This window comes from Debaryomyces hansenii, assembly GCF_000006445.2.
Source record: "Debaryomyces hansenii CBS767 chromosome B complete sequence".
NCBI classification, from domain to species: Eukaryota; Fungi; Ascomycota; class Pichiomycetes; order Serinales; family Debaryomycetaceae; genus Debaryomyces; species Debaryomyces hansenii.
The window spans coordinates 721,699-740,776 of record NC_006044.2 but is presented as its reverse complement, the minus strand read 5'-3'; the positions used below and the strand labels follow the sequence as shown (position 1 = coordinate 740,776).

The 19,078-nt window shown below is 36.7% G+C and overlaps 13 protein-coding genes and 6 non-coding genes across 19 annotated transcripts; 6 read left to right on the top strand and 13 right to left on the bottom strand. All coding sequences in view use genetic code 12, as the record gives it.

Moving 5' to 3' along the window:
• Positions 1-266: 266 nt before the first annotated feature.
• On the bottom strand, positions 267-839 carry DEHA2B09372g (DEHA2B09372p; the record flags this gene model as incomplete). Its single annotated transcript, XM_457358.1, has 1 exon — positions 267-839. One exon carries the CDS (start codon positions 837-839, stop codon positions 267-269), a length of 573 nt encoding a protein of 190 aa, XP_457358.1.
• A 294-nt stretch (positions 840-1,133) lies between these two features.
• DEHA2B09350g (DEHA2B09350p) lies at positions 1,134-2,459 on the bottom strand (the record flags this gene model as incomplete). Its single annotated transcript, XM_457357.1, has 1 exon — positions 1,134-2,459. The coding sequence occupies one exon, from the start codon at positions 2,457-2,459 to the stop codon at positions 1,134-1,136; it is 1,326 nt and encodes a 441-aa protein (XP_457357.2).
• Positions 2,460-2,644: 185 nt separating this feature from the next.
• On the top strand, positions 2,645-3,175 carry DEHA2B09328g (DEHA2B09328p; the record flags this gene model as incomplete). Its single annotated transcript, XM_457356.1, has 1 exon — positions 2,645-3,175. One exon carries the CDS (start codon positions 2,645-2,647, stop codon positions 3,173-3,175), a length of 531 nt encoding a protein of 176 aa, XP_457356.2.
• A 26-nt stretch (positions 3,176-3,201) lies between these two features.
• Positions 3,202-5,562, bottom strand: DEHA2B09306g (DEHA2B09306p; the record flags this gene model as incomplete). The annotated part of the gene is made up of 1 exon (XM_457355.1): positions 3,202-5,562. The coding sequence occupies one exon, from the start codon at positions 5,560-5,562 to the stop codon at positions 3,202-3,204; it is 2,361 nt and encodes a 786-aa protein (XP_457355.2).
• Positions 5,563-5,758: 196 nt separating this feature from the next.
• On the bottom strand, positions 5,759-6,931 carry DEHA2B09284g (DEHA2B09284p; the record flags this gene model as incomplete). The annotated part of the gene is made up of 1 exon (XM_457354.1): positions 5,759-6,931. The coding sequence occupies one exon, from the start codon at positions 6,929-6,931 to the stop codon at positions 5,759-5,761; it is 1,173 nt and encodes a 390-aa protein (XP_457354.2).
• A 694-nt stretch (positions 6,932-7,625) lies between these two features.
• On the top strand, positions 7,626-8,114 carry DEHA2B09262g (DEHA2B09262p; the record flags this gene model as incomplete). Its single annotated transcript, XM_457353.1, has 1 exon — positions 7,626-8,114. One exon carries the CDS (start codon positions 7,626-7,628, stop codon positions 8,112-8,114), a length of 489 nt encoding a protein of 162 aa, XP_457353.1.
• Positions 8,115-8,921: 807 nt separating this feature from the next.
• On the top strand, positions 8,922-9,932 carry DEHA2B09240g (DEHA2B09240p; the record flags this gene model as incomplete). The annotated part of the gene is made up of 1 exon (XM_457352.1): positions 8,922-9,932. One exon carries the CDS (start codon positions 8,922-8,924, stop codon positions 9,930-9,932), a length of 1,011 nt encoding a protein of 336 aa, XP_457352.1.
• A 98-nt stretch (positions 9,933-10,030) lies between these two features.
• Positions 10,031-11,239, bottom strand: DEHA2B09218g (DEHA2B09218p; the record flags this gene model as incomplete). The annotated part of the gene is made up of 1 exon (XM_457351.1): positions 10,031-11,239. The coding sequence occupies one exon, from the start codon at positions 11,237-11,239 to the stop codon at positions 10,031-10,033; it is 1,209 nt and encodes a 402-aa protein (XP_457351.2).
• Positions 11,240-11,494: 255 nt separating this feature from the next.
• DEHA2B09196g (DEHA2B09196p) lies at positions 11,495-12,007 on the top strand (the record flags this gene model as incomplete). The annotated part of the gene is made up of 1 exon (XM_457350.2): positions 11,495-12,007. One exon carries the CDS (start codon positions 11,495-11,497, stop codon positions 12,005-12,007), a length of 513 nt encoding a protein of 170 aa, XP_457350.2.
• Positions 12,008-12,200: 193 nt separating this feature from the next.
• On the bottom strand, positions 12,201-12,285 carry DEHA2B09174r. The gene is given in 2 exon segments: positions 12,201-12,237; positions 12,248-12,285. It is a non-coding gene; the product is annotated as a tRNA-Lys (tRNA).
• A 786-nt stretch (positions 12,286-13,071) lies between these two features.
• DEHA2B09152r lies at positions 13,072-13,156 on the bottom strand. The gene is given in 2 exon segments: positions 13,072-13,108; positions 13,119-13,156. It is a non-coding gene; the product is annotated as a tRNA-Lys (tRNA).
• A 187-nt stretch (positions 13,157-13,343) lies between these two features.
• On the bottom strand, positions 13,344-13,428 carry DEHA2B09130r. The gene is given in 2 exon segments: positions 13,344-13,380; positions 13,391-13,428. It is a non-coding gene; the product is annotated as a tRNA-Lys (tRNA).
• An 826-nt stretch (positions 13,429-14,254) lies between these two features.
• Positions 14,255-14,339, bottom strand: DEHA2B09108r. The gene is given in 2 exon segments: positions 14,255-14,291; positions 14,302-14,339. It is a non-coding gene; the product is annotated as a tRNA-Lys (tRNA).
• Positions 14,340-14,637: 298 nt separating this feature from the next.
• DEHA2B09086r lies at positions 14,638-14,722 on the bottom strand. Its single transcript is given in 2 exon segments — positions 14,638-14,674; positions 14,685-14,722. It is a non-coding gene; the product is annotated as a tRNA-Lys (tRNA).
• A 1,094-nt stretch (positions 14,723-15,816) lies between these two features.
• Positions 15,817-16,251, top strand: DEHA2B09020g (DEHA2B09020p; the record flags this gene model as incomplete). Its single annotated transcript, XM_457347.1, has 1 exon — positions 15,817-16,251. The coding sequence occupies one exon, from the start codon at positions 15,817-15,819 to the stop codon at positions 16,249-16,251; it is 435 nt and encodes a 144-aa protein (XP_457347.2).
• A 62-nt stretch (positions 16,252-16,313) lies between these two features.
• Positions 16,314-16,502, top strand: DEHA2B08998g (DEHA2B08998p; the record flags this gene model as incomplete). The annotated part of the gene is made up of 1 exon (XM_457346.1): positions 16,314-16,502. One exon carries the CDS (start codon positions 16,314-16,316, stop codon positions 16,500-16,502), a length of 189 nt encoding a protein of 62 aa, XP_457346.1.
• A 74-nt stretch (positions 16,503-16,576) lies between these two features.
• DEHA2B08976r lies at positions 16,577-16,661 on the bottom strand. Its single transcript is given in 2 exon segments — positions 16,577-16,613; positions 16,624-16,661. It is a non-coding gene; the product is annotated as a tRNA-Lys (tRNA).
• A 270-nt stretch (positions 16,662-16,931) lies between these two features.
• On the bottom strand, positions 16,932-17,507 carry DEHA2B08954g (DEHA2B08954p; the record flags this gene model as incomplete). The annotated part of the gene is made up of 1 exon (XM_457345.1): positions 16,932-17,507. The coding sequence occupies one exon, from the start codon at positions 17,505-17,507 to the stop codon at positions 16,932-16,934; it is 576 nt and encodes a 191-aa protein (XP_457345.2).
• Positions 17,508-17,696: 189 nt separating this feature from the next.
• On the bottom strand, positions 17,697-18,845 carry DEHA2B08932g (DEHA2B08932p; the record flags this gene model as incomplete). Its single annotated transcript, XM_457344.1, has 1 exon — positions 17,697-18,845. One exon carries the CDS (start codon positions 18,843-18,845, stop codon positions 17,697-17,699), a length of 1,149 nt encoding a protein of 382 aa, XP_457344.2.
• Between the last annotated feature and the right edge of the window lie 233 nt (positions 18,846-19,078).

Genomic DNA, 19,078 nt, shown 5'->3' with positions numbered 1-19,078 from the left:
CACCTATATTTAATATAATCCATTACTTAGTCTACAACAGGCATCCTTAACACGCAATAATATGTAAATTAAGACTGGCATACACACATAATTATCAGGTGTATCACATGGGAGATTTTCAAAACGAAAGGAAAAGTGAAAGCATAAAAACATATAAAAATAGAATGATAATATTAACGGGTCCTCTCAACTCAATGTAAGACCCGACTCCCATAACACTTCACATGGAAATGATTGGAACGTTTGGTTCCCCAATAAGGTTATATCTAATCTTCCTTAGTAGCTGGTTCTGCATTTGCTTCGAAACTTTTTCCGTTTTCATCTCCAGAGTCGCCACGACCCCTACCACGAAATCCGCCACGTCCTCTACCTCTGAAGCCTCCACGTCCTCTACCACCTCCTCTTCCTCTAAATCCACCTCTCTTTTTGAACCCAGGTAAATTGGTTCTCTTAGGAGTAACTCTCAAGTCCCTGCCTCTGAACTCCTTACCGTGTAATTCTTCAATTGCCTTCTCCACGCTTTCAGGGATCTCAAACTCCACGTAAGCATATCCTTTTGGTAATCCAGAATATTTATCAAACAAGATAGTGATCCTTTCAATCACCCCGACAGCTTTGAAAAATGATTCCAATTGCTCAGGAGTCGATTGATAATCAACATTTCCCACGTACACCGAACGACTATCGATTTCTTCTTGTTTCGCCAACCTTTCGGCACGTTCTTCCTCTGTCTCTTGTGGTCTCCCTGTTCGTTCCTGTTCCGGTTCTTGTTCCGGTTCTTGTTCTGGAATTGTTACGTCTAGCTGTGGTTGTGATTGTGGTTCGGCTATTTCACTCATATTGATTTTTTGTGTTCAATTCCTTAGTAATTTTTCCTCTTCTTGAATTATTCAATTAATCTAAGTATATCTTTGTCTTAAACACTATTTATACTTCGAAACTGATATCAATTCAGATACAATTCAGAAATACTATTCTTATAAAAATAGGGTCTAACCTCACGATGTATCCGAAGGCTTTCGCTTAATAAATATGACACGGGGAAAATTGGCAGATACATAGATACGAATTAAAACAATATATTATGTTTCTATAACTGCTACATATTTTGTATTATAGAACTATCGAGGCAATTATTCTGCTTCGACAAACGCTCTGTATGTAGTGAATTGTTCATCCAGGGAAGCAGAAACCAAGTCAACTTCGACACCTGGGGCAACAAAGTAAACATCACCGACATTCACTTGTTTAGCATCACTTTCACCCTTAATCTTTACAGATCCATTACCATTAATACAGATGAAAATAGATGGACCATCAAATGCATCGAAATGTTGGGTTGCGCCAGCCTTTTTGTCGAAGATGGTTTGTAAAACAGCAAATTCAGCGATTGGAGGATCATATAAGACAGACTTGACAGCATCTCCTCTAGACTTGTTGAATGGAAGCAAAGGCATCTTTTGCTTGTCTACTGATTCGTATGAATAGGTCAACATTTCAACCAAGTTATCGACATCCTTGAACTTTGGGGTGAATCCTGCTCTGACGACGTTATCAGAGGCAGCCATACATTCCATAATGTCTCCGTTGATGTACGCATGAGGGTCCTTGGCTTGCAAAAACATAGCTTCACCAGCAACCAAACAAACGTGGTTCAACAACAAACATCCACAGAACAACCCAATGTCATTAGGAAATTGCTTGTTCAAGCGTTGTATTAATTCCGACAATTTAGGGGAGATGACACCGAATAATTCTGGCTCGGACTTTGTTCTTTCCACCAAAGATTCGGCCTTCTTGGTGATGATGGCTTCGTCGGTGTTCATCAATTTACCAAACACCTTTTGTAACAACTTTCTGTTGGCCGAATCTTCTTGCGAACCTAATTCAGCTTCTGGCTTGATTCCTGAAACAAACTCAGAGACTATTTCGTCTCCAATCACTTCCTTAAGTTCTGGAATAGTTTGCAACGTTTTGGCCAACTCTACTAATGGCTTGAACCCACAGAATCCTTCAAAATCAGTGACTGCGATAGCCATCTCTGGCTTATGGTTGTCATCTGGGTAGTTCTTAGGATCAGCAGCATGTAATTGCGCTCCCAATTTCTTATCTGGATGTGCTTGTATAGACAACACCTTCTCGATAGATAAAACCTTAAATAAGAACGGTAATTCCTTAGAAGATCCAAATTTGTCTATAATTGATTTATGTAAGTACTTTTCCGGTTCTTCTCCAACCAAATCTCTCAAAGTCTTACCCGAGTATTTACCGGCATCCACAGCAACTGATGGAACAGAAGGATGAGTACCCATCCATAATTCGGCGTATGGTTTTGATTCATCAATCTTAACATTAGGATTAGCACTGGATGCAAATTGTGCAACGGCGGAACTGGATCCAACCTTACCCCAGTCGTAATTTTGGTAACCACAATCGATTTTAAACAACTTATCTGACATTATAACTATTATCACTACTAAATATCAAGTCAAAGTATAATAGATATGGAAACGTTGTCTATTTAAGCACGAAGAGAAAACGCGTTGAACAATTTCGGACTTTTTCATGATTACGTAACTGTTATTATATGTTCCGTTATTCATTAGATTGTCCTTATAGAGAAACATATTCGTAATAGTGACCCATGGATTGGATAGAAACTACTAGTGGGAATAGGATTTCAAAGAAATCGAAAATTTTCGGTTCAAATAGTATTTTAATCAACGGTAATTGTACTATCAATGATGAGGTTTTATTACAAGGAGATGTCAGGATAGCTGGTAAACAACAAGCGACGATTCAGATTGGCAAATGCTGCTACTTGGGTACCGGTGCCAAGATCACACCGCCGGTTCTAAAATATGAGGATGAAGAGTCCATACATGGGCCATTGCTGATCGGAGGATATACCATAATCGGTAAGAATTCGGTAGTAAGGCTGGCCAATATCGGAAGCAGGGTATTGGTGGAACTGGGGTGCGACTTGGGGAACTTGTCGATAGTTTATGATTGTTGCTTGATTCGTAGCGGGACTATAATACCGCCCAAAATGGTTATACCACCATTTAGTGACGTGAGTGGGGTTCCTGGTATTGACTTTTGCATTAAAGATCTAAGTAATAGCTATAAAAAATTGATTGAAATAGAAGCGAGAGAGTTACAAGCTCTAGGATAGCATAATGTACATAACATGTGTATATCTTAGTCTTTTTTATCGAGGTTGCCTATTATTCCCAAGCCAGTTGTTGTCTTGGTGGCATATTTTCTTCTTATGGCAAGATATTTTCTGAAACCAGTAACTAGTGAGTACACGGCAATAACCAAGAAAAGATACCCAAAGAATCCGTGTCTGTGAACCCCATCCATAAATCTCAATTTATCACCATATGGACTGCCGACCAATTTGGAAGTCAATCTGATATCTCTTTCATGCACTTTGCCGAATAATAATTCTGGGTCTAATAAATATTGCAATACTGGTTTCAATTGAAATGGGTCATTGGTCAACTTTTTACCGAAAATGTTGGTGTCCCAGTATTTTCTATCATCTTTAGTCACGATAATTGCATCGCCGGGTTTGTAATCGGCCTGACTAATGTCCCATCCTTGTGCTTTAGCCAAGTTCGGGTGGTTGCAGACATCGATAAATGTGAACACAACTTCGTGTGAGTCGAAGAAATGAGGAACTTTCCTTCTCATTTCTTTAATAACCTTGATACTATCAGCATTTTTTTGTTGTAAACGAGCTGCATTTTCAGTCTTGGCTTCTCTACGCTTCGTCATGTCATTGAAATAATATTCTTTTTTCAAATAATAATAATCATGGGCAATTAACGACATGTTGTAGAGTGCTTCGTTTGTACTTCTAGCGTCCTCAGAATTAATAAATGTAACTACAACCTTATCGGCAGCCGCCTCTTCTGTATTAGAATTGAAATAATGTTCCATTAATTCGGGGGTCAATTCCTGATATAATGGGAACTGATTCTTCTTAATAAATTCATCGATCTTATTATAATTTCTCATATCTTCAGGTGCAAAGTTTTGGTATATACTCGTGAATAACGTATTGTCTCTGTAAACCAATATAGTTGGTTTAGCTGTTAGGGTCGTAGCAAGGTGCATGGCCTTGTCGAATTTTTTTGGCTGTAAGTCATCATCATAGTTTATAAATTCCACTAGGTTTTCTGCCTGGGTTACAACATTCTTCTCAAATTTTTTATTCTTTGCTGTGTATAGGTAAACATTAAAAGGTGACTTCATTACATACTCCAATAAATATGGTAAAATCGCCCTATCCTCTTCTGTTACCGTTTCTTCATCGTAATAAAAGACTACTGATATCTTATTATTTAAAGGATAATAAGATTTCAAAGGTGCAAAAGGTAAATTATTTCTATACTCCATTACCTCCGATAACGTGGCAGCAGATATCTTTTCATATTGAGAACTCTCGTATAACCGACTTGCAAAAGCTTTCAAGTCTGCTAACGTATAGGCTCCCTCATAATCAAACCTAACTATCCCAGTCTTTTCTGGTAAAAACATCGCAAATCTAGGAGGTCTCGGTCTTCCAGATCCAGTAGTCAAATCCCTGAAACCCAATTTTTCACAAATATTTGGGTTAGAACGACAATTAACGTGGGCTGACTTAACCGTACTCAATATTTGATTTGACAATCTACCCCAAATTTGTTTATATTCGTAACAATCGATACATGTGGATGGAAATAAATTTTTGCTTTGAGCATCACTTTCTTTCCATTGTTTATCAGTTGAAGGGAAGAAGGCTACAAAATGAGCTTGTTCGATATCACCAGCAACAACCTTTAATAATTCATCCACAGTTAATAAGTGTGATGAACTAGGCAAATTTATCGCACCCGAATCATATTCAGCGACAGCATTCTTCATATATTTCTTAAAATTGTCAGCTGTTCTCATTAGAGATCTGGGAAATGAACCAACAAATCTCAGCTTGTCTTCAATTGGTTCTCCTGTAACTTTATCGGTATCTGGAACGTATAGCCTTAAACTTGGAAAAGAATCAACATTTTCCTTATCACATAAGTCACCACTCTCGACACAATTAACCTGTCTCATTTGAATATTTAATTCTTTCATCTCAAGATAAAACTCCTTATATGTAGCTTCCCATACTGGAGCTAATTGCTTACAATGAGAGCAGTAAGGTGAATAAAATTCAACAAATGAAAGTTGGCCACTAGTAGATTGAGCAAAATCAGCTAATTTTAATTCTTCAGGTAATTCTACGTCAGAAACCACTACCTTTTGTTCCACATTCACTTCCCCTTCTTCTTCTGAAGTAACACCCTCCTTTACCTTTTTACTTTCTAAGTCTGGGCTTGTGTCCCCGTCTACTTCCTTATTTGGTTTCTTGTTTTCCACGACAACATTAATATCAGGTACAACTTCCTTCTCTATTTCTAATCTATCAGCTACCAGCTCAAGTGATCCACTTTTTCCTATAACAGCTGGTTTACCTAAAGCTGAGGGTAATAGAGTGAAAATAAGAGCAGCTCTAACAAAAGATAACTTCATAGCTAGGCCATAATTTGAAAGAAATGGTAATGTTTATGATCCAAGAATTTTCAAGTTTACATCTGTGATCGCGCGTGGAGTGATAAAGCGAATACATAATTTAACAATTAATATACAATTTATAATAATAGATAAAACTTCTAAATAGATAACAAATTGGTAATGATGCTAATAATATTGAATAAATGCTATATGTCTATAGTTTCCCACTAATCTCTAATAAATAAGTTTTAAAGTATTCGAAACTAACCAATGTGACTGCACTCGCAGGTACCGTTCTAATTAAATTTACACCATAGCCCGCGTAAAAGCCTTTAAGACCCTCTTTCTGGTATATTTTTATTATTGAATTAATTAACTTTCCTTTTTGCTTATCCGATTTATTCCTGTTAGAAGACTGTATCTGCATTCTTGTTCTGAGGATCTCATGAGGGTAGGTGATAGTACTTGCTATCATTTTGGAAACTGACGATGCGGCTATCAATCTTCCCAAGGTACTTTTTTGTTCATCAGCTGAAGCGGATTTCAAATCACACTCGAGCCACAATTTTAGCTTTTCATACACTGGAAAATGAATACCAACATGTAACAAGCCAAACAAAGATGGAATAAGCCCACTATAGAAGACTCTGATCCCTTCTTCTTTATACATGGTTCTAATTGCATCTAATGTGCCTTTGTAGTAGGTTCTTTCAACCTTTGGTTGTGCAGCAGATTTGTTTTCAGCGTTATTGTTATAAATTGTACTACCGGAGCCTGTCTGGATCATCAATCTAGTTTTCACAACCCAAATTGGATTAACCGCTATTGAAGATGTCATTCCCGCCGTCAAAGCTGAACAGAAATGGTTTAATGCATGAGTTTCTAAGTTGAAATGAGACTTCAAAAATTCCGGATAGAACAACTTAGCCCGCTCGTACACAGTAAAGTATATAGTCCAGGTAGGTAAATACCCAATCGTTATAGGAACTAACCCTCTGTATAATCCTCGTAGACCTTCTTCTCGCAATATCGTCTTGAAGGCGCCTAGAAAGCCTCTATATTTCTTGCTTGCCAAACTACCTGTGCTTTGAGCTAACGCCCCATGGGCCTGAAACCGCGTTTTAACAACATCCAACGGACAAACCACCACACCCGCTAAAAATCCCGACGCTGCCCCCGACATTGTCACCAACTGGGTTGCCGTGAACTTAGATAATATCTTGGATGGCAGAAATGCATTACGCTGGTTTTCCTTATGTATTATTTGATATTTGCCTTCATCCGATGCCCAAAACTCTAAGTCTTCGCCCTGCACTCGATCTGAGAAGTCCCTCTCTATTGGAGTGAGCGACAACTCCTCCAAATCTCGAGGATTCCTGTTAACCATGCGTATTATTAATTTGTATACAAGTCCCTATATAAAGGGTTTAACGTCTATTTTTTGCTGTCTAATCCAACAAACTTTTCAACCGCTAGAAATTCTTGAATGAATTACTTGGTCCTCTATGTTGATAACTCAATAACTAACCTTTAGATGCCTAATTGTTGATCAGAAACGTCAGATTTCACTGAATAAAACCTTCCTCGCAATTTTGAAGTATAGACAGGTCGTGTGTGTTGCAAGTTGCAATACAACGGCACCGAATCCTTATATAACGAAGAATTGGAATCTAATGGGGCCCGTTATAGTATACTGGAGGTATTTGTTGGTACAATTTTGTTGGAGGCCTGTTTCTCTTTTTATTGGCGTCAAATTTTACAATTGGACATATATGACCCAGAAATCTTGTCTACACCTGAATCAAGCAAATTGACAGATCTAAAAATAGGGGGAATACAAAAAACCGGAAGATACATAGGGCTATCAAAAGAGTACTATACTGACGTGACGTGATATTCCCGTGTCATGTCATATCAGAAGTATATAATATATATAAGCGTACATATACGTTAGATCTGCGATGAGTTGGAGCAATGATAATCGGTGAAATTTCGATCTTCGCACAAATAGGTTTCCATAATGTAGGACTAAATACTTCGTAAACGCCTGTGATAACGACAATTGTTTACGAATATACATCATGGTCAAGTATTTTTTGAAAGCATCAGCAGAATTGGATAATGTTACCGACTTACAGCCAATAGACACCACCGAGAATCCGTTTGAATACACATTTCATATTCAATGCACTTCGTGTAGACAGGTTCACGGAAAGCCGGTGACAATCAACAGGTTTGAAAAACACGAAATGGACGGATCCAGAGGAGAGGCTAGTTTCGTGTTCAGGTGTCGTGAATGTAAAGGCGAGCATTCGGCTTCGATTACTAGAACTAAGGAGACAGTGACCATAGAGAAAACCGGTAAGTTCGTGCCAATATTGGAAATCGATGCCAGAGGAGTCGAATTTGTTGAGTTTATCCCTGATGGCCAGTTTGAATGCCGTGGTGCTGAAACCACTACACGTTTTGATGATGTTGACTTGAGTGACGGTGAATGGTACGACTACGACGAAAAGGCCAATGCCGAAGTCAGTATCATCGACGTCAAATGGGAAGTCGCTCGTTCTTGAATCATGCTACTTCCCCATTGTCTCTTGTATAGCTTTGCAATATATGTTCATTGTAGTGACCTTACGTGTCGTAGTATTACAAGTTGCAGATCAAAAACGGTATATGGCTCATTCGGCTTAATATGTCGGGGTCGGAAAAATTAACCGACGGTGCGAACGGACTTATTTCTTGTGAGTTCCTTCTGTCAATAACTTATAGATGAACATCTTATGTATCCACGTATGCTGTTATTTTAGACCTATATATTCAAATATTTGTCCGTTTTTGTAATGTATACTGGATTCTGAGTGAGACTTCGTTAAACTAGTCTGTCAATCGAGAATTGCTTGAAAAATGCAGTATTATGTACAATTGACTTGCACCATCCACAAGAATCATCTTTCGTAGACAAACGACAATTTACAAGAATATGCATAAACTACCAACTTAGTCAGTACCAGAGTAAATTTTCCATAAATTCACAAATTGCAACCTTCAATGCTTGTGAATAAATAGATTGCACCAAGGGATGTAAGAGAAACCGAGCTTTTCACAATTTTAAACAGGTACATTTCTAGAATGTGTAAAAATATGTAGCTTGTTTTGTATATCAATCATCTGTAATACCCAATACACCCGTAGATTTATTAGTTGGTCCCAGGAAGATTGCATATTTGCGTCTTTACTAGATTTGCTAAGCGACAGATCCGCACTGGGTAGCAACTTTATCAGTGCCGGCTAAAATATAAAGCCTAGGTGAATCTGCCAATTTTCAAGAATTATATTTTAACTGATTAATTCAAACATAATTAAACGAATATTATAAAATGGGTAGTGATAATTTAGCTGAAGCAATTGTCCAGCCAGCGACTGATAAGCTCAAGCAACTTTCTCACAAGGTAGGAGGTTCCGGAAGTGGTACAGGATCTGGCAAGAAAGGAGGAATCGAGTTATTCTCCAAAGAATACTATGCTGCTTGTACAATTGGTGGTATTATTGCATGTGGTCCAACACATTCGTCAGTCACACCGTTAGATTTGGTGAAATGTCGTCGTCAAGTTGATTCTTCGTTGTACAAGTCGAATATGCAAGGTTGGAAAACGATTTTGAAAACGAAAGGGGATTCGATATTTACTGGTGTCGGTGCTACGTTCATTGGTTATTCATTCCAAGGTGCCGGTAAGTACGGGTTTTATGAATATTTCAAGAAAACCTACGGTGATATTGTAGGACCTGATTATTACAGCAAGTACAAAACGGGGGTATTTTTAGCAGCTTCGTTCTCTGCAGAATTCTTAGCTGATATAGCTTTATGTCCATGGGAAATGATCAAGGTTAAGACTCAAACCACTATTCCACCATATGCTTCGTCAGTCTGGGATGGATGGTCAAAGATCACCGCTACAGAAGGTATTGGAGGGTTATACAAGGGATTAATTCCTTTATGGTTTAGACAGATTCCATACACCATGGTTAAGTTTGCAAGTTTTGAAAAGACAGTTGAACAAATATACAAGTATTTGGGCAAAAAGCCTTCTGATTATACTCCAGTACAACAAACCGGTGTCTCATTCTTAGGGGGTTACATCGCTGGTATTTTCTGTGCTGTTATATCCCACCCTGCTGATGTGATGGTTTCTAAGATTAACGCTGACAAGAAGCCAACTGAAAGTGTTGGACAAGCCTTAGGTAGAATTTATAACAAGATAGGGTTTGCAGGTGTCTGGAACGGTTTGCCTGTCAGAATTGTAATGATTGGTACATTGACTGGTTTCCAATGGCTTATTTACGATTCTTTCAAGGTTTATGTTGGTTTACCTACTACTGGTGGACATTAATCTTGCTAATCTTATCTTGCTAATCTTATCTATGTAGTAGTAGTATATATACGTTTATATAACATATTCATTCCAATCGACTTGCTGTAAGCTATATATCAACTCCAAACGTTCTTGAACAAATCATCGTCTAAATTAGTACTGTTTAGCGAGGTGGTCTTAGCTCCATGGGTACCAGAAGAACCGCTATTTGGCCACTGATTATTCAAACTGGCGGTGGACTCATTAGCATCTGTCCATTCGTTATTCCAGTTGGTGGTTTGTGCTTCCGGTCTAGCATGTGGTTGTTGAGAAGCTGATTGAGAAGCCAGTGAGGTTCTTGAAGGAATTGATGAAACATTGAAATTTGTTGATGTATTTGAATTATTAAAATCAAGCCCGCTTAATGAATTAGATAATGAGTTCACAGATGCTTGCATGTTAGGCTGAGCTTGTGAATTATGCTGTGGCTGAATGAAACTCGAACTAGATGATTTCGGCGAGGAGTATAATGACAAAATGGACTTTTTTAAATCTGGTCTAGTATTTGAAAACGATCCTCCAGTAGATTGTGCCGATTGGATTCCTGCGCCATCGCTTGTATTTTCGGTCGGCAATTTCTGTTGCGTAGTCGAGTTACTCCTCTGCTGATTTGATTTCAAAGCCGTTGTGTTTCTTGTAGACGTTACTGGAGTACTTGCCTTAGGTGATGGGGAAGAAGTGAAAGAGCCAAAATCATCATCCAATAATGATCCGTGAGGCTCAATTTTAGAACTATGACCAGATAAGAGATCTGCAGACCCCAAATCGGAATTTTTCGATTTATGTGATTCACTGGTATGTTGTGCAGTAGTCAATCCAGCATTTTGACTGCCAGACGCCTTAATAGATAATGGATTTGGAATCGTCGTCGACGAAACCCATTTCTTCAAATCATACTTGGTACGAATAAAATTATCAATTTTCAGTTGGTCTGGAACATATCCATCCGGCAACTTCGATTCCCAGTATATGTTACATTTTTCATTTCCCCATTTTATCATCAGTTCAACCTGCTCGTCCGTCCACGCATCCAAATCAACTGATTTCACCTTGGAAATATGGGTGCCCATGCTTCTGTGAATACCTGAACATCTTATACACATAAAACACCCGAGACTCCATGACGCCCATCTAGGATGTGTGGCTGTCTTACAATCAACACAAGTCTTATTTGCGTGCTCTTTCAATAATTGCTTCAAGATTTGTTTGTGTTTTTCTGAATGCGTCTTCCTTGAAGATGGCAAAACCGAAGACGATGACGATGAGTTCCTATTATAATAACTCATTTCCCTTGTGTCTCGTATGATATAATATACGTTGAAACCACTATTGGATACCCTAATGACTGTTGTTGATCCTGTTCAGAATCCTGTTTCTGGTGAAAAGTTACCAATATTACACGTGACGTGATTATTCTTCAATTTCAGTCGTTTCTAAAAATTAGTTGATATATGGTGAAGTATTTTCTAGTTATTGCAACGAATAGGGAGTTTTTGACAAGTTTGTTCTATTAAAATTGATGGAAAGGGAAGGCAGATGATATGACAAGTCGAAGGTATCAGGAAAAAGGCCAGGAGATGGGAAGACCTCACCAAACATTTACACTAGACGAAATCAAAAGTCATGATAGTTCCAATGACTTATGGATGGTAATATATAATAAGGTATATGATGTTACGAGTTTCACATCCAAGCATCCCGGAAGTGCTGAAATCCTTCTTGATTGTGGGGGAGTGGATGCTACAGAGGCTTTTGAAGATGTTGCACATTCGGATGATGCATTTCAAATGCTAAAGCCTTATTTTATAGGTGACTTAGCACCAGCGGATTGCCGAAAATATAGTTCTTCGAGAAATCCATCGTCCAACATGGATTTTTCAAACAATACTCAAAAGAAAGAAGAAGTTCCCAAGAGACAAGAGTGCAAACTCAAGCTCCCAAATAACTTTCTAGAAAAATTGAGTATCATATTATTAATAATGATCGCAACTTTGTCTGTGATATTGTATTTGAGTCTTCAGAAAATGAAATGGTCTTGCCCGGGCCTATTGTAATATGCTTTGTTATCGATTAACATGTTATAGCCGGTTATATAATGTATAAAGCGAACGGTACCATCTTCTTGGTTATTAGAAGATGGTTATTTATATGGTAATTAATAGAACTTTCAATACTTATTCACTGTACTAGGTTGACTCTTCATATCAACAACTATATAGTTGAGATTGAAAACGAAAAAAAAATAGTAACCCGACGCGGGGGTCGAACCCGCAACCTTTTGATCGCTTCTCTTAATAAGAGTCAAACGCTCTACCGATTGAGCTAGCCAGGCTGCTAATCTGTTTTGCTGGTATACAAAACTACTGAAGAGCTGTCTTTGTCTATGATATCTCAACATTATTCTGTAAGCGAACACTAGTATACATATATGTACTATTTATATGCCGTGTTGCAAATGTTATTCATCATGGAATTGGTTTATAAATAAAGGTGATTGTTCACTCAGTCTGGATAAACGAAAGAAAGGAAGGAAATTAGGAACTAATTATAGGTAGCAAAAGTTAGTTAGGTAGCTAAGAATAAGAAGATAGGTTCTACTTGGTCTTAAGAATATAATTTACAAAGATAAATAATTACTATAATAGTACCCGCTTTCCTTACATATTCAGTAACATTTGGAGAAATGCATAATGATTTGATGGTTATTAAGCAACATTTGAAGGAATATATAATGATTTAGTCTTCAATAAAAACGTTAAACTTTTGAGTGATCATTGGCCGTATGTATTGGTGCAATTGAAGACATAGAGGAAGTTGTCCAAATTCAGGGTGGTTTAGAATCCTAGAGCGAGCAGTAAAAGACCGATGAAGACCTTTAATTGCGGATTCCGAGACTAATAGAAATTATGGATATCAAACAAGGAGTACAATATTTCAACAAAGAAGGGACGTCAAAGAAATAAAAAGATTCTACTTATGGAGCCTTAGTGATCGAGACTAATGATACCCTAAAACTTATTATATCATCATGCATCGAAAGCAAAATTATATGAAGATTTTAAGACAATACATGCTAAGCATTACATCAAGTTGTAATTGAAAACGAAAAAAATATAGTAACCCGACGCGGGGGTCGAACCCGCAACCTTTTGATCGCTTCTCTTAATAAGAGTCAAACGCTCTACCGATTGAGCTAGCCAGGCTGCTAATCTGTTTGTGAAATAATTGTGCCCGAATATGTCTTATTTATCCCTACTAATTTCAGAAAGAATATCAATGAAATTAGGGGCTACTAGAGAGTAATTACTTAATATGAGGTTAGAATAGTATCACTAAAAAATTTTCAAATCGAGGCGTTTTTTAAAGTTTTCATGATACGAAAAAAATAGAAACCCGACGCGGGGGTCGAACCCGCAACCTTTTGATCGCTTCTCTTAATAAGAGTCAAACGCTCTACCGATTGAGCTAGCCAGGCTGCTAATCTGTTTTGGAGTTAAGCTCGAAATTCCATATCGAGCTAATCTTATTTTTTTGCATTAGAATGAAATATATTATTTCTGATATAAACTGGCTGCGAAACATCATAATTCTAATTATTTTATTAGACAATGCCACGTCTACAAGGTTCATTGCTTATCTTCCATTGTTCAAGTGTATAATGTGCTGTCATTGGATAGCTCCTTATCTTGAATAATAAATACTGATAACAAGCCTCGTGGCTCTAATGAATCTGACTTCCGATTGACCGTTAACCTGGATACAACTGGAAGCGTAATTCTATTCTTGTAGAAATCTTGGACTATATAAATACAAAACTTATATAAAGATTAAGTAAATTATCTATTATAATTGAGATACTTAAACTAAACAAAATAAAAGACTTAATCAAATGAGTGCATCAAACACGGACTTGGACAATTTACTTCAACAAGATTTTTAGACACTTCCCATTGTAATTAAATTTAAGGTCAATCTGAATATAAGAACTATTCGATTCACCCTTAAAAGGCAAAATTTTGTAATCTATCAGAAAAAATTAAAGTATTGGAATTTAATAAATTAATTGTTAATTCTCACAAATTTAGTTGAATATAATTAATAAATTTATCAGCATGAAGGGGTGAAATTATTTCTTCTAATAATAATTTAGTAGCAAGCTAGATATCTTTCTTTAGGTGTTTTCTATTTCTCATTTAGTAAATGTTAGAATGTAAAGTAATTCAACTTACAAGAAAAGTTTCCGAACGAACTGAAAAATCAAGGAGAAAGTTGTATCAGTATCCAAATGCAAAAAAAAAAGTAACCCGACGCGGGGATCGAACCCGCAACCTTTTGATCGCTTCTCTTAATAAGAGTCAAACGCTCTACCGATTGAGCTAGCCAGGCTGCTAATTTGATTTTGATTTATTGCCGCAGTTCCATATCGATTATGTTTGTTTTGTTTACTTCAATTAGGTTCAGAAAATATTTGAGACTTTTGTCATAATAATAAAATCAGCTTATCTTTTATTTTGTCTTATTTTTCACTGTTTACAATTTAAAAGTAACTCAACTTGCAATTATACCTTCCGAACGAATAAAAAGTTATGAACTGGTATTAAAGGAGGTTTAGTATCGCTTATGATTTTGTTTCTCCAAATTTATAAGTTACATCAAGTTGTAATTGAAAACGAAAAAAAAAAGTAACCCGACGCGGGGGTCGAACCCGCAACCTTTTGATCGCTTCTCTTAATAAGAGTCAAACGCTCTACCGATTGAGCTAGCCAGGCTGCTAATCTGAAGTGTTAAAGAAGGCAAATATACATATATTAACTATAGTATACGTTATGGTTGCAAAAGTTGGTGTATAAATAGAGGTGATTATTCCCTGAGTTTGGATAGACGAAAGAAGGAACTTAGGAACTATTTATAGGTAGGTAAAGTTAGTTAGTTAGCTAAGAATAAGAAGATAGGTTCTACTTGGCCTATAGAACATATATATAATATACAAAGATAAATGATTACTATATTAGTACCCGGTTTTCTTACTATTGGTAGCGCCGCAGGTTAAATCAAATATATCAGAGTTAAGAAAGCAAAATACCAAAGAGTCCAAATACTACAAGGGAACTTATTAAGGTTTTACGTGATGAAGCTAGGGATAGAGAGAAGAGAGAATTCTTGATGCAAGCAATAGTTAAACCTTATTCTGGTAGTAGAAGTCCCGTTCAAATAAATAAGTTCTTTTCTAGTTTAAAAAAGAAGGCCATGAGATTTAGTCTCACGGACGAACAATTAATTATATTAGCTGGGAAAGACTTAGAGGGAGCAGCTTTAAGTTGGCACAATGAATATGGAGAGGCTAGCGGAGTAATTCTTAATAATTTTGAGGACTTTAAAAATGATTTGACGACACAATTTCTTGGAGATTATGATATTAATAGTCTCATATTTGAATATTTGAATGTGAAGCAAATCAAAAGCGTGATAGCTTATAACAAGAAAGTTAGTCAACTTCGTTTAGAAATACCTAGAAAATTATTGACAGAGGAAGCTCAAGTTAGTGCTTATCTTAATGGGCTAAAGAAACCAATACAACAAGAGCTCAGAATTAAAAGATCGACTAGTTTATTAGAAGCATGAGAATGGCTATTATTTATGATGATAACCCAAATCTAAATAAACCTTCTAATATTAAAAGAACATGGAAGTTTGGAGACAACATGGAAGTTGACAATATAATGTCAAGGAGAAAACAAAAAGGTAAATTGTTTTTCAATTGTCAGAAAGAAGGCCACTTCGCAGCTAAATGTTCTAAAAAATTGAGGAAGTCAAATAAACAGGTTGGATTTGACGTGCTAAAGATCTGAAGAAAGTGATTAAAATGTTTAAAGATAATAACACACTAGGTTTTAATCAAGTTAAGTTAGAAAATAAAGTTAATAATAATATTTTAGAAGAATATGAGTCAGAATCAGTCTACGAAGAAGTCGTAGATGATAGAAAATACATTACTAAAACAGAAGGTAATGTTGATAGAACCAGGTCTGTGATAAGAGACAAGGGTAAGAGTAAACTTCAAGAATTGTCCATCATTCTGGTAAATATAAGGAATAAGGAAAACAAAGCTTTAATAGATTCCGGAGCACAAAGTAATTTCATTACCCCAGAATTGGTAGTACAATTGATTAAGATCATGAGAGAAGAAAACAAATGGAGTAGAGTGGAAGCTATAGCAAGAGAAACAAGTTATTCCTTACAAGACCCTATACGGGAAGGAAGGCATCTACAAAAATTCAATACTTCCTTGATGAAATAATTAGGATTTCTAATGGATTTAGTCTCACTGATGAACAAATGATTATCGTGGCAGGAAGAAAAATGTCAGATATTGCTGAGAAAACTCCAGAGAAATATCGGAAAGTGTCGCAACTTATTAGAGCAGAGTTTAATGACGTAATTACGAATAAGAGTCCACAGAAACTAGCAGTGCAAGAGAAAATTCATCTTTTTTACCATAGCATACCTTATGGACATATGACTTGGATCTGCATTAGAATAAGTAGATAAAAACCTTGAATTAATTGGAGGTATAGGTCATTTTTCAAAGAAACTATTCCGTAGGAAATCAAAAAAAATATAGTAACCCGACGCGGGGGTCGAACCCGCAACCTTTTGATCGCTTCTCTTAATAAGAGTCAAACGCTCTACCGATTGAGCTAGCCAGGCTGCTAATCTGAAAGCTGTAATTCTAGTATTAATATAATATTCCCAATAGTTTATTATGTCTGTAATTTAGGCTGATTAATATATATTATACCCACCTCAATATTTACTTAGATATGGATATGGATACATAGTGTTAGTATTTAAGTCATTTTATTATCGATAATTTTGATATTGTTACTAAATCTGCCAGAAGGTAGCATACATAGCTATAACTCCACCTAATTAAAATCTATATGAAAGCTAATATACATTAATAACGGTTCTATTTCTTCATTGTTCAAGAATTGCATTCAAAGTTTCTTCATCAAACATGTTACTTCCTGATTGTAAAGTCTTTGCCAACAATACTAACGATTTATCCGTGAAATCTGGCTTCTTCCTCAATTCATCTAAATCATTACTAAAGCTTGAAGCCATCAACATCAAATATTCATTATTTAATTGATCTTTGTCTTTAGCCAATGTCTTCTTAACCTGGTTAATATCGATATTGCTATTTTTAGAACTTCCCCCGACACTTGTTAATTTACTAGTGGTAAGCTTTATGTTGGATAACTTTTCATGTGTTTCATTACTTAAAGGTTCAGGGCGTAACAGGTTTTGTTTTTCTTGCGAATTAACATCAGTCTCTTTATCAGAGTCGATATCAATATCGTCTATGTTTATGCTCTTCGTTTCTTTTATAGGTTTTGGTTCTTCAGCAGCATCATCCATCGATTCATCAGAGGACGATGATGATGATGATTCTGAATCAGATGAAAAATCTTCCGTTCTTCTCTTCTTTCTTCTCCTCCTATTACTCTTAGGGTTTCCTATCTTCTCATTTTTTACCTGCGCTGCTGCCATAGCTATATAATTGTCAAATGTGTTATACTTACCAGCTCTTTATGTCCTTTAATCAGATGAATTTTTTTTTTATAGAATTGATGCGTACTGTACATAAGAAAAAAGTTGCAAATATTCATTTGGCCGTATATAATGATATTCTATGACTTATACAACAAGAGTTAATAATACAACTAGCTTCCTCATTTACTATTTCTTACTTTTTTTTGAAGATTCACCATTTTTTGACGTAGGCTTTCTTTTCTTCACCATCGAAGTTAAATCATTGACAGCAGGTTTGCTTGGTTTCTTTTTCACAACCGACGATAAATCGTTTACAAGATTAGCTACAGGGGACTTATCTTCGCCTCCATTGCTAGGCTCGCCCAATATGCCCTTGATGATGTTCATTTGCTCGTTTTTAAGGTCGTCTGCTGGATCTCTTTCTAATTCCTGGTATCTCACTTCCAAGTCTTGTACCAAGTCATCATTATCTTTCTTCTTTGAGGGATCCTTTTCCTTATTATTTCTATCCCTTACCGATTCAATCGCAAGTCTCATCTGTTCACAGGCCTTCGATCTCAGTTCTGGGTCTTCGACGCAGAACTCTAATGCGAGAGATAGCTTATAATGCGACTCTGAGATTAACGACGAGTTTTCAGGATTGTATAGCTTGAGTCTCAAGTCCAAACAGTTCTGCAAATCAATGGCAGACTGGGGGAAATTCTCGGCTTCCAATGACACCTCACCCAATAAATCGTACGTTTCTGAAAGTTTCTTTGTCAATATCACGAATTCGTTATCGGTTTCCTCGTTATCTCTGGACAAATATGGACTCTTTAGCTTTTCACCTTGTGATTGTACCTTTTCAAGCTTATTTTCAAATAAAGAACGAGTCAAGTCCAAGATCTCCCATGCGACCTCAAAATCACTCTGTTCCTCCTCATCCTCCTCTTCTTCTCCCCCTGCATCTTGTTTATCCGCTTCATTTCCAGATTCTTCCTCTTCCTCTTCTTCTGCAGCTGCAGCTCCACCTTCATCATCGTCTTCTTCTGCCAATGGAGCATCATCGCAAAATTGAAAATTGCCATCATCCTCCTGTTCGCCTTCCTTTTCTATGTTTTCGTCATCATTTTCTTCGTTACCACCAGTACCACCAAAAACTTCTGATTTCAACACTGCGCTTTGAAACAATGACTTTCCGTATAGCAATAACAAATCTGCGTCCTCTTCTCCATGCTCATTACTGAAGTTTTCGCAAGCTTCAGCATACTTTTCTGACGCATCATCAAATTCCTTAGCAGCATATAGCTTCGCTCCCTCAGCAACCAATTCATTTATTCCATCCGAGTAACCCATATTAAAATTTGACCTATACTTACCAATTTGTACCCAAGAATACCTTCTTCTTCTTCATTATAGTGAACGCGTCGTTAACGGTTCCAGTCCATAATTTTTGTTAAAAGTCATGTGACGTTGACATGCTATCATATATACTCGATCCATCATATTTTGTTATGTTTGGTTAGTAGTGAAGCAAGCAAGCCTGGTTGCAGATCGTATCAAGACGCTAATGAATACAGGTAGATATA